Raw genomic sequence first — 15,957 nt, forward strand, 5'->3', positions numbered from 1 at the left:
TCTTCTTATTATTTTGTACTTTTTGTCCATAATTATATGTGTATGCATCAATAGGCTGTTAATGTATATACATAAAAAACGATTTTACCGACGTGCTGATGAGATATTTAATCATGAGGCACACCCTACATATATAAGGCTAAATTTTAGATATGCAAATTAAATATCGAAGATGCTTTAAAAATTATTCCCATTTATGAAGATATTATTTAGTCTATACGTGATCGTTATTATAGCGTTGCCTGTCAAATTTTTTTAGAGAGAGAACACGAAATTTTCTGATAACGTCACTGAACGAAATACAGAGAAAATGCGACGTATTAATTAGCATGAGATATTATACGATTTAGTTGCAGCCTAGCCCAAGTCAAATTTAACTAAATTTTTTGCGTCTACATTGCGGATGTTATCTCTGTTCCATGATGACAACAAGAAGACGTGTTTAAGGAAAGATCACGATATTCGAGTTAACTAACCTAAACTATATCTATGTGAAGGGCCACGTAATATTAAATGGCGATCAAATAATTTCTCCATGGATGTTTTTAGAACGTACAATAGAAGTTCGATTTCCAGTACCATACGAAAAGAGAAAAAGATAGACACAAACTACATACGCAATTAGAAAAATGATGTGAAATAAGTGAATGTTTCCACGACTACCCAGACTTCGTGATATTAATCTAGTCTGTAAAGGAATTTTTATGTTGAAGATCTTATCGTATTTTTAGAGAACGCTTCGAAAAATAAATCTGAGATATCACGAAGCTTCCTTATATTTTATCAATTAAGCTTTCTTTTGGAAAAAGATGCTAAGTTGAGTTTCGGTTTTTTTTGTAATTTTCATTGTAATAAGACTAATAAGTACTGTATTGTACCTCTGGTATCAGAATAGCGTTTGCTAAACCTGTTTCATGCGTTTGCTTAAACAAGATTTATTCCTGGGAAACTTGAGATGTTTCTAATCGGAATTTCAAACATGTAATTTGAGGAGACTATCGCTTCATATTAATCACTATTATTCTACGATTAAAAATAACAAATGAAAAAATTTTATCCACATCTAACGCTACTAAATTTCATTTAGTAAAACTACCAGCTACGACGGACAATGAAAAATCCTGTCAATTTTGATCAAATATCGATAAAAAAATAGAATGATTAAAATGGACAATTTAATTCTAAATACTTGATCAGTAAAAATAATTCTTTTAATACTGTCCTAATGAATATTTAAATGAAACGATTTGATTTCTCCTAAGCGTAATTCTGAAAATAAGTTTTTCAAGTTATTGCGAGATCATATTCCCTCGTACATAATAATTTGGGGCCCTGAAAAGGGCCAGTTTTTATCAGTAGCAGTATCAGAAAATTATTTTTTTCCTGCTTTTCCGGTCTTTGTAGCTGCTGCCTTAGTGGTTTTTGGTTTGGGGGTCTTGGTTTTTGCGGCCGGAGCTTTGGTAGCTTTCTTGGTCTTAGACAAACTCTTGGTCTGCGCAGCAGCCTTTTGCTTGGCCGCGGCTTCGACCTTCTTCGCCGCCGCGGTTTTGGCGGTCTTCTTTGCGGATGCCGACTTCTTTTCAGCCGTTGTCTTCTTAGTCTCGATTACTTTCTTCGCAGGTGCCTTTTTCGTAACCTTTTTCTCGGTAGTCTTCTTAGTGTCAGAGCTCGACTTCGGCGCGGCACGCTTAACCTTACTAGCCTTTGGAGCGGGCTTAGTCGTCGAGAGCTTGAACGAACCCGATGCACCTTTTCCTTTTGTCTGCACCACCGCACCGGACGTTACCGCTGCCCTCAGGTATCTCTTGATGAAGGGAGCAAACTTCTCGCCGTCGACCTTGTAAGTTGAGGCGATGTACTTCTTGATAGCCTGCACGGACGAGCCCTTGCGATCCTTCAGCTCCTTGATGGCAGATGTGACCATCTCCGAAGTCGGCGGATGATTCGATTTCGGGCGTTGAGTCTTCGCTTTAGATTTCGCACTCTTCTTCGCAGGCTGCGCAGCGGATGCGTTTTCCGTAGCCGCAGCATTAGATGCGTTCTTATCCTCCATTGCGATATGCGAGAGAATTTGCGGACGTTCAAAGACGAAGTACAAATATAAACTTTCGTTCTAAACGCTCACAGAGATGACGCTATTTACGAAGAGCGACTGGCGCGACGCGCGACTTGTACTGTGAGCGCGGACCATGGAGAGAGACCCTTCCAATGTTGCAGGTACCGGGCTACTGAGAATGAAAGAGCGCCCGACAGTTGTTCATTGTTTAAACAATATTTTGCACAATAAAGGTCACTCGTTCGCCACTCGGAATCGTAGAAGCAAGTAGCTAGTTTTATTTCCTATGCATTTCAACGGCCGTTCGCGCGACTGGCATCGATTTTTTCGCAGTTCCGTGAGATGCGCGCATTCAGTTCATTCGCGAGGCTCGATTCAATCCGAGAAATAAGTTAATAAATAATATAATTATTAATGCACGGTGCACTTATGCCGCTCACGGAACGTCGTGATAGCTGTGCTAACTGACCGCAAGCGTTTACTTCGGGCGAGGCACCAGATACGCGCTGAATAATCCAAGTTTCGCGGGTGGCAGAATACAAGCGTTAGTGCAACACAAAGTGAATACCGATTACAAAGTACATTTGCAGACAATTTTACGAAATAGTGTAAAATGTCATTATTGACCGGGAGGGGCACGGATATAATTGGGTTGCAATATTATATGCATAATTGTGAAATTCGTTCGAAGAATATCATATATACGCGGAGGCAGCCTCTCATAAGACGCCGATTGCCTCCGTGCGGTTAAACGTTACTGTTATGACGATCCGTATGACAAGATAACGAAATAACCCATAGAGTCTCGTATTGACGAAAAATAATGTTCGACGACATTAAAATGATTGTGGCATGATCGTTTTATCAAAATTCGCAAATATCAAGCGCAATTTAATAATTCATAATTCATTCCTAATCCGCGACCTGTTAAGGCAACGTAAAAACCGTGCCGTAACCTAATAACATTTCCCAGCAATCAGTTCCACAGACGAATACGAATATTTCTACATCTTCAAATCGAAATTGATAACGTACTCGAATTCTCGTTCCTGCGAGTTTATAAAACAATTTTTTATATCGGATTTGTATCCGAATAATGCCTCGAGGACTCTTATTCACAGCGCGCTGATTAAGACCTCTCGTGCGTAACGACGCATTACTTAGATTAGTATTTCCAAAATAATGACGTAGGCATATTTTTTCTAATGTTTTATAATTTCGTTGAATTTATATGAAAAATTAATCACTCTAAGTGCAAATAATACACATATTTTACAATATTATCTATATTTTAAAGGACTCGTACTCCTACTCCTTCTCGATTAAGCTAAAATGCGCGGCTTTATGAAGAGTTTATAAAGTTTGTTTATAAAGAATATAAACTTTATATTATAGAATTTAGATGAGAGAATTTGTGTTTTAAATACAAATTAAGATGCGCTATTTAATTCCATAATTTTATTATGTAATCTTCAATGTGTCTTTACCTGTCTCATTTTTTTGTAACGTTATAAGTTACATTCTTCTATCTTACAATATAATTTTGTAGAACTTTCTATAGTTATTCAATCTATTTTACAACTAATAGATATACAATAAATATATTTAGTTAGTATATATATTTTTATTATTACTATGATATATTATTACATAAATATGTATTTACATTTGCATAATTAAGCAAATATTAATGTTTACAGAAATTTAGAATTATACATATTTCAAACGTACTTGTATTTGTTACATTTAAAAGCAGAAGCATGCAAAAAAATATTTTTTAAAAATACAGATGTAACACTCGTACATATATGTATAAATGAGAATACCTGATCGAATAATAGCATCAAAAATAAAATAATATTACAAGCTACGCTTCATTGATTTTTGTTTTATAGGTTAGCGTGTACGTCTAAAATAGTTTCGTGATCATCTCTCTGATAACAATATACCTGTAATGAAGATTTAATTAATTTCTTGGCATACAGTTTCTAAGAATAATAACTTAGTCGGCGTTGTTTACAATCTCTTGAAAAATGTACGTCTGAAATTATGCTTGTGCTAAACAAGTACGCTCTGCATTGTACATCAAAATTTTATTTCTATGAAGATGCTGCAATAAATTATTTATTTTGCCATTTTTTATTGCTTAAAATGAAGAAGAAAAAATAAACTTAATGGTACATAATATATATTTTAACTGATTGTGAACAGATATTTCTCACATTAATTTTACATAGGATATGCATCTATTAAAAAAATTAAAAAAATATATTTTAATGTAATATATTTTATTGGAATTTCCAACAGATAAGTAAAATTTAAGCTAATAAAAGACATAGCCCAACACAGATTATAATTGCAATATTGCCGCAATATTGCAGGTATATCTGTGTTTGTGATGAAAGCATATTAACATTTCAATGTTTCTTAATAATAAAAAATTATCAATAAAAATTTTTTAGAGAAATGTATACGGACTAAAATATTTTATTGTATAAGTGAGAAAAATTCATAGTTTCAAACTAGATCGAAAATATTTTATTTTACGCAGATAATTATTAGATGTGTTCATATTTTTCATTTGCTTCTGCTAATTTGTCTCAATTTTTATAGAGTAATCTAATTAATTTTGAGATTTTGTTTAATGGGTTATATTTAATATATATAAGGATTACGTAATATTTTATGTTCAAAAATGAATATGAGTAAACATAGCAAATATTTAATAAAAAATGAAATTGACTCAACGATCAATATTCATATCAAATACGAATACTAGAGTGTTAGATTTATAAAATCAACTGTAACAAATTGTTGTGTACTTTACGTATTTTTGAAAATTAAAATGCAAGATTCAAATATTTAAATTTTTGTTCGCAGAACATAAACGGACATTCGTTACTCACTTTATAATTATTAAAATTACGCTTACTAATGAATTGGATATTCAAGCGGAATCACAGTTTGCAAGTTTCTAAATTAAAATCATCTCTTGCATCAAACATTTTAATGTATTTATGCAATCGGTGTCAGTAAGCAACAGCATTTTGTTAAAGATTCTAATTCCATTAGAAAAATATGTGAAAATTAATAAATATACACAAATTGTTTCTCATCATTTTTTTTTCCACGTACTCTTCGTACGTTTTTTACATCCTCGTACGCTATACGTTATTCGAGGGATAACTTCTTTAGAAACATTGTGGTGGTCGGTGGAGTCGCCGGAAAAGTAAAACGTGTGTGATGCGCTGCGCCGGCTGCGTGCGCTGCAGCTACACTTGCATTTCCCCACCACTGAGACGGCGACCAATTACCGTCGAGCCGGCTTCTGTCGAGGCTCTATAAAGACGGTCGCGAACTGGCCAACGCTCAAATCTGCTTCAGACCTGACTACGTAGTGTTGTATTGACGTTCTGTTCATTAGCAGTTTAGGAAGATGGCTCGTACGAAGCAAACCGCACGTAAATCCACCGGAGGAAAGGCTCCCCGAAAACAACTGGCGACCAAAGCGGCTCGCAAGAGCGCGCCTGCCACAGGTGGAGTAAAGAAGCCTCACCGTTACAGGCCTGGAACGGTCGCACTTCGTGAAATCCGTCGCTATCAAAAAAGCACAGAATTGCTGATTCGTAAACTGCCGTTCCAGCGTCTCGTCCGCGAGATCGCTCAGGATTTCAAAACTGACCTTCGTTTCCAAAGCTCGGCCGTTATGGCATTACAGGAGGCTAGCGAGGCTTATCTTGTTGGTCTATTCGAAGATACTAATCTCTGCGCTATTCATGCCAAGCGAGTGACCATCATGCCTAAAGATATTCAACTGGCACGTCGTATTCGCGGAGAGCGAGCTTAATTAAAAAAAACAATATATCGGCCCTTTTTAGGGCCACCAATTTTTTTATACGAAGTATCATCTCTTTTGCTTATAAGTCAATTTTATTTTCACGTTATATTTAACTTCGAATAGTTTTAGAAAACATTTTTTCTTAAATTTATTATTAAAGTACTTAAAATGTTAAAAAAAATTGAAAAGAAATTTAATAGTAGTTCAGGTGATTAGTACCAATTCATGTCGCATGGACGTATGCATTTCTTAATGCGATATGCGTGGCAATTTGCATTTTTTACAAAATTGATATGATTTTTTTTAAATTTGAAGAATTATTTGATACAAATTAAAGTTGTACGCATACAAATAAGTATATGTATACAAAACTAATGTATTATAGCTTTTTAATTACAAAAATAACTTCTAGCAGCCTCTGAACTAAAATATCTCATTAATGTTTCATATATATTAATATCAATATTGTATATAAAATTTGCTTATTAAACTATTTCAGATAGTACGTATGCAATTATGCATGTCCCAAATCGAGAATAAGGGGCGTATCTTATGCTTGATTTTGAACATGCATACTTTGGATATTACATTAGGGTCGAAAACTTATTGAGCTAAATTGTGGCAATTGAATTCAATTCACATTTTTAATCTTCTGTATTAATATTTATTATAACTATCTAAAAAAGTTATTTTTTTTTTAATGACGAATATAACTTATTCTCAATTGGCCGTAACAAAGGACTTATGAATCTGATCTAACTCACATGTCAAAGCACGTCAAAGTTATATTGCTTGTGAAAATACCAGTTTTATTAAAAATTATTAATTCTGATTCTTGTATCTCTATACATACATATAATTTTATAACTTTACGCGCCGCACCTTAACCGACTTTATCACAAGTCTGACGTGACCGTCACATTTGCTCATAACCTCTATAACCTCAAACTTTCACATATACGTCTTTTATAAACTATCACATATATGTCTGTTCAATTCAATCGATATATTCGATAATTTATTTACCTTCAATGTAATTTTATCAAATTTTGCGTAAATACATTTCCAATAATCTATCAATCATTATGTATGTACACATTGTATTATATATATATAAAAAATACTTATGTACATAAAGCATGGGAAGAATGATAAAAATTTTTCTATATTCATATTCTAATAGCAGTATTAAAATCGTTTTAGAATAGAAAAAAATTTAAATTTTATATTGGGAAATTCCAAAAATGTAAAATATGAAGTGCTTATATTTATAAAAATTGAATCAGTTATTTTTATAGCAAACTATTTTCTTGAAGAGATTAAGGTACGTAAAATTCAACTTATAATTTGCAAATTTGGAACTTTGAATTTCAGTAATTTCCTTATATTAAACTTATAGAATATATATGGGTATAATATACAACAAACAGAAATTGTTCAAACGCTTTAAAATTTTTGTGGCCCTGAAAAGGGCCGATTTAATTTGAACGAGTCCAGTTCCTCGCTTAACCGCCGAAGCCGTATAGAGTTCTGCCTTGACGCTTCAGGGCGTACACGACGTCCATGGCAGTCACGGTCTTCCTTTTCGCATGTTCGGTGTAGGTTACAGCATCGCGAATAACGTTCTCGAGAAAGACTTTCAACACACCACGTGTTTCTTCGTAGATCAAGCCGGAAATACGCTTGACACCGCCACGTCGCGCCAGACGACGGATAGCCGGCTTGGTGATACCCTGGATGTTATCGCGAAGAACTTTCCTATGACGCTTCGCTCCTCCTTTTCCCAATCCCTTTCCTCCCTTACCGCGACCAGTCATCTTGAGTCACTACGAGAATCAACTAACGCACAACGTACGATACCGAGAACGTTCAATGTAACGATGTAAGTGAGTAGTGACGAGGCTAGACCCTACTGTGAGGCGCTTTTATACCGTTCCGAGTCGGCTTCTCCCTTCCATGTTGACATTAGCCAATCAGAACGCTCGCCCAGTTTCTCGCTCTCACACGTACTCAACCGTGTGCCAGTGTGCAATCAACAAAAATATTATGTACATTGTTTTTCATGTGAATTGTCCAGCCACTTAATATGCAATGTAGAAAGTATACATATTTATGTATACCTTGCATATTTGATTTTGATAACAGTCGCGATCATAGCGTAGAGTTGCGCGTCTGCATTCTACGTCAAAGATCCAGAATTCAGAACCGTTCAGAACATATATTAGATTTTATTTTATTGTTACCTTTCGGAAGACAATTTAATTCAGATGTATACATATTTAAAAAAGACATCTAACAATAAGAGCTGTCATAAAGTTGTCTTTCAATGATGCGTGTTGTTTGGAAAACCATTAGTATATTTGTCATAAGAACTTTTTCTAATAGGCCATTCGAAATCGAACGTTAAATTAAAACTGTAGATATACATATTTGCGGAAATATGCAGAGAATTTACCATGTATCTGATAAGCGAACTAAGATTCCGATAGATATCTGCAAGAAGCATGGAAAGAAAGTATAGTGTGTGAGAAGATTAAATTTTTCCATCCATGGTTTATGATTAGGCATAAATATTCATGCCTGATCATATTGGAATATGGATAAAGGAGAATTTTTCTTCTCACGTACATTATACTTTTTTTTTGTATAATGTGAAGAAATGCCTAACAATCCATTCAATGGTACACAGACCAAGTCTGTGTCTCTAACAATTATGCATAAATCTCGATTGCCTTTTTAAGACAATTCAGTACTAATCTCTATTCTTGTGCGCAGTGCGATGAGCTGTGCGACAATTTCATTATTTGGATTTAACACTTACATTACTATTTAAATTATATCAGTAGCACACAAAGAATAGCAATACCATTACTAAATAAAAATACTTTTTCTTACAGAACCCTGAAAATGTGCAGTCATTGTCTAATAATAAAGTTAAACCATATTTTAATCCCAGTATATTAATAAATGAAATTAAAAGAATGGAGTTCAGTGTATATTCAATGTAACTGCCTGCTAAAGAAGTTAAAAAAGAAAACTTTACTTGAAAGAACGAGGGAGCGAGAGGGAATGTGAGTAGAGCTTGGCAACACGAGTGCCGACCAATGGCGTTGCAGCAAAGCAGGAGCGAGCGCTGCTCGCACGTGATTGGTGTGCTGCTGCTGACACTTTTCGCTATATAAACCTGTGTTTGAGATTCGCCAGCGGTTAGTTTGCCTCGAGTTCTGTATTCGATTCAACGTACGAAAGTCTCCTGCGAGAGAATTGATCATGCCACCTAAAGCTAGCGGCAAAGCGGTGAAGAAGGCCGGAAAGGCTCAAAAGAACATCAGTAAAACTGACAAGAAAAAGAAGAGGAAGAGGAAGGAGAGCTATGCGATCTACATCTACAAGGTATTGAAGCAGGTTCATCCTGACACCGGAATCTCCAGCAAGGCTATGAGCATCATGAATAGCTTTGTTAACGATGTATTCGAGCGCATCGCGGCTGAAGCATCACGCCTGGCTCACTACAACAAGCGCTCGACAATCACGTCTCGGGAGATCCAGACTGCTGTAAGGCTTCTTCTGCCCGGCGAATTGGCCAAGCACGCTGTTAGCGAAGGAACAAAGGCGGTTACCAAATACACGAGCTCGAAGTAAACTGCTATTACCAAAACGGCCCTTTTCAGGGCCACCAATTATCTTTCAACATTGGATACTCTCTTGTGTTATAAGCATTTTTTAATTTCTCTTAATATGCATGAAACATGCAATTTTTCAAAAATTTTTAATTATAAGTTAATAAAAGTAATAATTCCAATTGCCTTTCCTAATTTTTCTTTTTCCCAACATCGTCATAATCGTTTTATTCATTAATTGAACTATCAGATAAATTTATGTAAATGCTGAAATATAGAAATCGATTTGAAAGCTTTAGGAATAACAGCATTTATAGACTAGATTAATAATTGTCACAAAAATGTGAAATTGGACAATGAATATTGATTATATTACATATTTAAAAATTTTTATGTATTTAATTTAAAAGGTTTCTCTTTCATGTATGTATTTTTATGCAAAATGCTTTGTAAATTAAAAAGTAGACAGAATATTTAATAAAAATCAGACAACTGATTTGGGGTTATTAATTTAAAAAATGTATATTACATTAAATAAAGTATAAGAACTATATGTTTATTTTATTTAATGTTCTTGAAAATTTTTTACATATAAATAAAATAATTTAAGCGAGAGGTAATATAGATGTATTTTTATGTTTTGTAATTATTTTCTTTTTCTTATGATAACCTCATAAACAAATGCTCGTTTGAATTGCGGTACAAATCGATCGTTTGCGAGTATGTAGATAAATGCTGCTAAACACGGACTGATGCGGTTCACGCGAATATATGTAAGTAAAATGTTACTTAAAACAATGTGTAAACATTTCAAAAATGCTTTCACATTTTTTAAAAATACATATTTAAATATTGCAAACAGCTACGGATCCGTTTCGTTAAATTTTAATCATACATAAGTATTTGCGTCAGCAATAATTAAATACGTATAGGTTAGGTTACTTTTAGAAAAGGTTTTTTGCTTCTGTAATAGTTTTGCAGTCAGTATTTTTTTTCGCAATGTTCCATTACTTAGCAATTTAAAATTATATAAAATGATATAATCATATTCGCTTAAATAATTATCTGTGTAATACTTCGTAGACAAGCAAAACGAAGGGGGAGCCCAGATTATTCATAACCTCCTAAAATGTCCGACGACGAGGATTTGGTTTACGTGAAGAAACAGAAAACTGTCCATTATGGCTCTCTGGAGGAGGCAGAACGTGCACGACTTGCAGCTGCAGTCGAAACTGCGGACGAGGAAAAGGATGTCACAAGTACAAACGATGTCGCCAATGTTACCGCTTCCGGGGGAAATGTACACATTTCAAACGAGTACATGGAGCTCGAGGATGAAATGTCCAAGGATCGGCAGGCGCTGCTGGAAGAATTTGAGCGTAGGAAAAAGGCCAGACAAATCAACGTCTCTACAGATGACTCCGAGGTAAAGAAACACTTGAGACAATTGGGCGAGCCAATTTGTCTCTTCGGCGAAGGACCAGCAGATAGAAGAACAAGATTAAGGGAATTATTAGCCAGCGTGGGTGAGGATGCTATTAAAAAGAAACACGAAGAAGAAGAGAAACCGTCTCACCCAATCGAAAAGGATACGGAGTCGACTTGGTACCACGAGGGTCCAGATTCCTTGCAAATTGCACGATCGTGGATAGCGGGTGAGTTACAATTATACACTTGAATCTCCATAAAAATATAACTGTTCTGTTATTTTTTTACTTCAAGAGTTATTACTATATAACTATATTTACAGCGTATTCGTTGCCCAGAGCAAGGGCACGACTGGATAAGGCAAGGCAAGACCTACTATTGCCAGCTGCAACTCGTACAGCGAAGAGACAAGAACTTTTGAAGAAGTTGCAAGCGTTGAGCATTTATTGCTCTCAAATCGGTGACAGGAGGCCCATTTCCTTTTGCCAGTTCAGTCCTAATTCAAAAATCCTTGCTACAGCTTCATGGTCGGGCTTATGCAAGTTATGGTCTGTACCCGACTGTACTTTGTTGCGCACTTTACAAGGACACAATTGTAATGTTGGCTGTATTGTTTTTCACCCAAAAGCTACAATAACCGAAGATGTGGTAGGTGATAATGCAGAACAGACTTGCGTGCTGGCATCTTGCGCAGCAGATGGTATGCACCAGATATATAATATTATGGATTTTATTACCCATGAAATTTATTTTACTGTGATGTTATTTTATTACATCTAAATTTTATAATAGGTACTGTGAAACTTTGGGGTGGTGGCACTGGCGAAGAACCATTAGCGGAAGTGGAAGGACATGAACCTCACAGAGTTTCCAGGATAGCTTTCCATCCATCTGGACGATTTCTCGGTACGTGTTGCTACGACGCATCTTGGCGATTGTGGGATTTGGAGCAACAGGCGGAGGTGCTTCACCAGGAGGGTCATGCTAGAGCGGTGCACTGTATTAGGTATATTTTCTCGCATATATTGTTTATTTATTATGTATTGATCTTTTATATATTGATTTTTATTATATATATTTGCGCATTTGTCTAGCTTTCAATGCGACGGAAGCGTTTGCGCCACGGGCGGGCACGACTCTTTCGGCAGAGTATGGGATTTGCGTACCGGCAGATGCATAATGTTTATGGAGGGTCATTTGACATCGCTCTTCGGCATCGATTTCTCGCCAAACGGTTTTCACATAGCGACGGCAAGCGAGGATAACACCTGCAAGATATGGGACTTGCGGAAGAGAACTTGCATATACACGATACCAGCGCATACCAATTTGCTGTCCGACGTGAAATACCAGAGAACAGAAGGGCAATACTTGGTTACTGCATCTTACGACAGCACAGCCAAAATCTGGTCCAACAAGACATGGCAGCCTCTCAAGATGTTACCAGGCCACGATGGAAAAGTCATGTCCGTCGACGTATCGCCCGATCATAAGTTTATCGCAACCAGTTCGTATGACAGAACTTTTAAGTTATGGGCTCCGGAATGAAATACTTGAGAGAACATTCCTTCTCAACAACTGTCTCAAATATCATAAAAATTTATCTTAGTGCGTTTTTTATACAAAAGTAGTGCATAAACATACGAAATATTCGTGTGAAATATAAAAACATTCGATTTGTTCATCACGTATATTGCAATTTTATGTGAATTGCATATTAATATCATTGCGATCATGTAATTTTTTACAATTTTTATAAAAATTAACATCTCTGAAAATAATATTTTTATATTTATTTTGAAGTGTTTTTTTTTGTTTTGTTTTTATTGGAGATGTATTTTTTATTCCCTGAATATACAGCTTATTTGATTGCATCCGGAAATATGCGAGAATATTATTAACGTTCGCACTACACGTTTCAGAGAAATATGTCTTCCGTGAAATAGGTTTTATAATCGCGTATAAACTTTTGACGTTATTTATAACTGGGGCAGCTGCCCGTTCAATAGGCGCACTGCTGTTGTGTCAACGTTTATATCATCCTCGAGTCGCCCGTTAACTACAGTATCCGAACTCTCGTGCCTAGGTTTGTTGAGTGGATTTCAAGACGAGCTGAAAGTGAAAGACTTCTTACTGTTGTGATATTAACAAACTTTCGAAATTTTGAAAACGATAATACAATACCTTTAGAACTTTTGTTAATCTTGCATCATTCTACTGACGGACAGAGAGAGAGAGAGAGAGAGAGAGAGGGAGAGAGAATGAGAGTCTCTCTTTAAGATAGATTAATTTATCTGTTACCAGTTTTCAATTATATTCAAGTGTCTTGATTTTATGCATGAATTACATAATATTTTTGCGTATCGACAAAAATATTTATTACTTTTGGGATTACTTATGATAAAAATAGAATAACGTACTCTCTTTGAATTTATAATAATTTATAATTTTAATTTGTTAATAAGTCATTGTCAGATGTACTGAAAATTGTATCTTTATAAATCCAATAATTAAATTATTCTAAATAGTATCACAGCTAAATAGTGTATAGCTATGATGTTGAGCTATTCCTAATCCATAAATGCTAAAATTTAGTTTATAAATATTTTTTTCGTGATCAATATTTTTGTTGTCAATAAATTACATCGTATATAGTTACAATTATAAATTTTGATTCGATACATATATCTAAAAAATGATTAGATAAGATAGTACTTTATTTGGTTTATTCGTAGTCTATCAGGCCCGAGTTTATCTCCCGAAGTTCGATTATATGTATCGTGCTTTTCCTTTAAAGAAGCTCGTTCGTAATATTTTACGAATGATTTTAGCTATCCCGAGATCACAAAGTTTGAAGCGATCGATTCATGTTGATTCTGTGAGTGGTAAGGATTGATGAAGCCAAATTCCGCTGCCCCCTTCAGCGAAATCCGCGACCGCGTGACCATCGCCTTTCAAAATCCATTTCGTCGTTAAAAGCCCATCCACTCCTACCGGACCACGTGCGTGGATACGTGCCGTGGAAATACCGACCTTAAAAAAAAAATTAAGTATGTACATACTGCTCCAAATAATTTCACAAATAGAGATAAATTATTTTGTTTTTCAATGTGAACATTAGTTTTTGTCTCGATCTTACCTCCGCACCAAGACCGAATCTGTAGCCGTCCGCAAATCTAGTACTGGCATTATGAAAGACGCACGCACTGTCGACCTCTCTCTGGAAATGCGTCGCTGTGCTGGTGTGCTCGGTAACAATAACATCGGTATGGCTACTACCGTATTTATGAATGTGACTGATGGCGTCGTCAACGTCCGAGACTATCTCTACGGTGCATTCCAGTGCGCCGTACTCGGTTCGCATGCTTTTGGCGGCAGGCGGACTAAAGGTCAATAGCTCTCTTAGCTTTGGACCGGAATTAATTTTTACCTGGAAAAAATTCCTGTGTTATATACATTCAGAAGATATATTTCTGATAAAATTAATGTTAGGCAACAGAAAATTTCGATTATTGCAACGGAGAAAGAGTTTTAATAATTGATTGTCATGAGAAAATGATACTGGAACATTAAATTAGTATGTACGTATATAGACTGTAGAAAATGTTCTGTTTATATTTCAAAGAAAAGATGTGAGAAGAGTCAATCTTTTCTATCCCGTCTCAAAGGAACTAATATATGTCTCGGTGTAACTCGAGTACAAACTTTTCCAACATTTTGCGAAATCCCGATGAAAAGTTTTTGATGAAAGTTTTGCTCACGAACGCGAAGTACACGAAATAAGAAACATGACACGAAATAAAAAACAAACAGAAAAAAATAAAGATTTTTTTAAATTCTTAATCCTTTGAGCTTTACGACACACAGAATCTTTGATCCTCTTAAAAAAAACTAATTTCAAAAAACTAAGATGATATCTATACACATATATGTATTTACACAGTAATATATTTATATTTTTTAATACTTTCAATCTCTCGGAGAAAATTAACTCACCCCTTCTTTATGCAACATGCTGCATACATCACTAAAGAAACTGCCGCTCATAAGACTTTCATGTATCAGTAACGTCTCCATAGCGTTGCACGCGGCTGGATAATCGCACTTGGAATCCTTAATGATTCTCATGGCCTTCGCTACATCCGCGTCCTTGTCAATATAAACGTGACAGATACCCTCGGCATGTCCTAACACAGGAATGTGCTTAGATTGTTCCTGGATCGTGCGGACCAAGTCCGAGCTACCGCGAGGGATGATGAGATCTATGTGTTTCTCCATCGACAGAAGATCGCCCACATCCTCTCTCGTGGACACGAGCGAAATGGCGTTTGAGGCACCGAACTTGTCCAACGCCTCCTTCACGAGCATCATCAGATATTTGTTACTGTGGGAAGCTTCCTTGCCACCCTTCAGGAGGAGCCCGTTAGCGCTGGACATAGCCAGGGCGGCTACTTGAGGCAGGCTGTCCGGCCTCGATTCGAAGATCACCAGCAACACCCCGATGGGCACCGTTATCTGCTCCAATTGCAGACCATCGGCCAATCTAGTCCTGCGAAGTACGCGACCTACATTATTCAATGAATCGTTCGCGATCTGATACAGACCGGAGCTCAAGGATTTGAGTTTCGCCGGAGTTAGAGACAAACGCGACAGCAATGCCTTTGCCAGATTCTTCTTGCTCGCGGTCTCTAGATCCAGCGAATTTGCCTCGAGAATCTCAGATTGCTTTGACTCGAGCAAACTCGCGAGGATTTTGATGCACTCGGCTCGTTCCTCCGGACGTAACGCCTGTAGCATTCTACTGCCGACACGGGCTGAAATTTTATTCGCATTCGTGGATACGTTATCGTACAAATATCGAAATTGGAGAATAAATTGCGTTGTTTCGATTTAAATAATTTTGATCTTATTTTGCTATTGTGATGCTTCTACACATTTATGTTATTTGTACATATATATATATATATATATATATATATATATATATATCATTATTGTATATATATATATATATA

At 35.9% G+C, this 15,957-nt stretch overlaps 6 protein-coding genes across 6 annotated transcripts in view; 3 read left to right on the forward strand and 3 right to left on the reverse strand.

Annotated features, from left to right (window-relative positions):
* Positions 1–1,331: 1,331 nt before the first annotated feature.
* Positions 1,332–2,150, reverse strand: LOC105453141 (histone H1-III-like). Its single transcript, XM_011694869.1, has one exon. It carries the CDS (start codon positions 2,051–2,053, stop codon positions 1,373–1,375), a length of 681 nt encoding a protein of 226 aa, XP_011693171.1. The 5' UTR covers positions 2,054–2,150; the 3' UTR covers positions 1,332–1,372.
* A 3,279-nt stretch (positions 2,151–5,429) lies between these two features.
* Positions 5,430–5,905, forward strand: LOC105453146 (histone H3). The gene has a single exon (XM_011694877.1). The coding sequence runs from the start codon at positions 5,493–5,495 to the stop codon at positions 5,901–5,903; it is 411 nt and encodes a 136-aa protein (XP_011693179.1). The 5' UTR covers positions 5,430–5,492; the 3' UTR covers positions 5,904–5,905.
* Positions 5,906–6,881: 976 nt separating this feature from the next.
* LOC105453154 (histone H4) lies at positions 6,882–7,797 on the reverse strand. Its single transcript, XM_011694888.1, has one exon. It carries the CDS (start codon positions 7,709–7,711, stop codon positions 7,400–7,402), a length of 312 nt encoding a protein of 103 aa, XP_011693190.1. The 5' UTR covers positions 7,712–7,797; the 3' UTR covers positions 6,882–7,399.
* A 1,203-nt stretch (positions 7,798–9,000) lies between these two features.
* LOC105453161 (histone H2B) lies at positions 9,001–9,679 on the forward strand. The gene has a single exon (XM_011694900.1). It carries the CDS (start codon positions 9,165–9,167, stop codon positions 9,534–9,536), a length of 372 nt encoding a protein of 123 aa, XP_011693202.1. The 5' UTR covers positions 9,001–9,164; the 3' UTR covers positions 9,537–9,679.
* Positions 9,680–10,206: 527 nt separating this feature from the next.
* LOC105453171 (U4/U6 small nuclear ribonucleoprotein Prp4) lies at positions 10,207–12,671 on the forward strand. The gene is made up of 5 exons (XM_011694911.1): positions 10,207–10,287; positions 10,598–11,169; positions 11,265–11,642; positions 11,735–11,948; positions 12,037–12,671. Exons 2-5 carry the CDS (start codon positions 10,644–10,646, stop codon positions 12,488–12,490), a joined length of 1,572 nt encoding a protein of 523 aa, XP_011693213.1. The 5' UTR covers positions 10,207–10,287; positions 10,598–10,643; the 3' UTR covers positions 12,491–12,671.
* Positions 12,672–13,216: 545 nt separating this feature from the next.
* LOC105453179 (delta-1-pyrroline-5-carboxylate synthase) overlaps positions 13,217–15,957 on the reverse strand; it is a 9,153-nt gene continuing 6,412 nt past the window's right edge. The window contains exons 4-6 of the mRNA XM_011694923.1: positions 14,939–15,756; positions 14,082–14,372; positions 13,217–13,975 (exon numbers count right to left, since the gene is read on the reverse strand). Of these exons, the coding sequence (XP_011693225.1) occupies positions 13,808–13,975; positions 14,082–14,372; positions 14,939–15,756 (1,277 nt within the window). The 3' untranslated portion in view covers positions 13,217–13,807. The remainder of the gene's footprint in view (positions 13,976–14,081; positions 14,373–14,938; positions 15,757–15,957) is intronic.

The sequence above is a fragment of the Wasmannia auropunctata genome, unplaced genomic scaffold (assembly GCF_000956235.1).
Source record: "Wasmannia auropunctata unplaced genomic scaffold, wasmannia.A_1.0 LD336106.1, whole genome shotgun sequence".
In the NCBI taxonomy this organism is placed as follows: Eukaryota; Metazoa; Arthropoda; class Insecta; order Hymenoptera; family Formicidae; genus Wasmannia; species Wasmannia auropunctata.

Bases quoted from the DNA above. Each gene is read 5' to 3' on its own strand.
- LOC105453141 (XM_011694869.1), bottom strand. From the start codon at position 2,053: ATGGAGGATAAGAACGCATCTAATGCTGCGGCTACGGAAAACGCATCC.
- LOC105453146 (XM_011694877.1), top strand. From the start codon at position 5,493: ATGGCTCGTACGAAGCAAACCGCACGTAAATCCACCGGAGGAAAGGCT.
- LOC105453154 (XM_011694888.1), bottom strand. From the start codon at position 7,711: ATGACTGGTCGCGGTAAGGGAGGAAAGGGATTGGGAAAAGGAGGAGCG.
- LOC105453161 (XM_011694900.1), top strand. From the start codon at position 9,165: ATGCCACCTAAAGCTAGCGGCAAAGCGGTGAAGAAGGCCGGAAAGGCT.
- LOC105453171 (XM_011694911.1), top strand. From the start codon at position 10,644: ATGTCCGACGACGAGGATTTGGTTTACGTGAAGAAACAGAAAACTGTC. The intron at 11,643-11,734 runs GTATGCACCAGA...ATTTTATAATAG, and splicing joins GGCATCTTGCGCAGCAGATG to GTACTGTGAAACTTTGGGGT. The intron at 11,949-12,036 runs GTATATTTTCTC...GCATTTGTCTAG, and splicing joins AGAGCGGTGCACTGTATTAG to CTTTCAATGCGACGGAAGCG.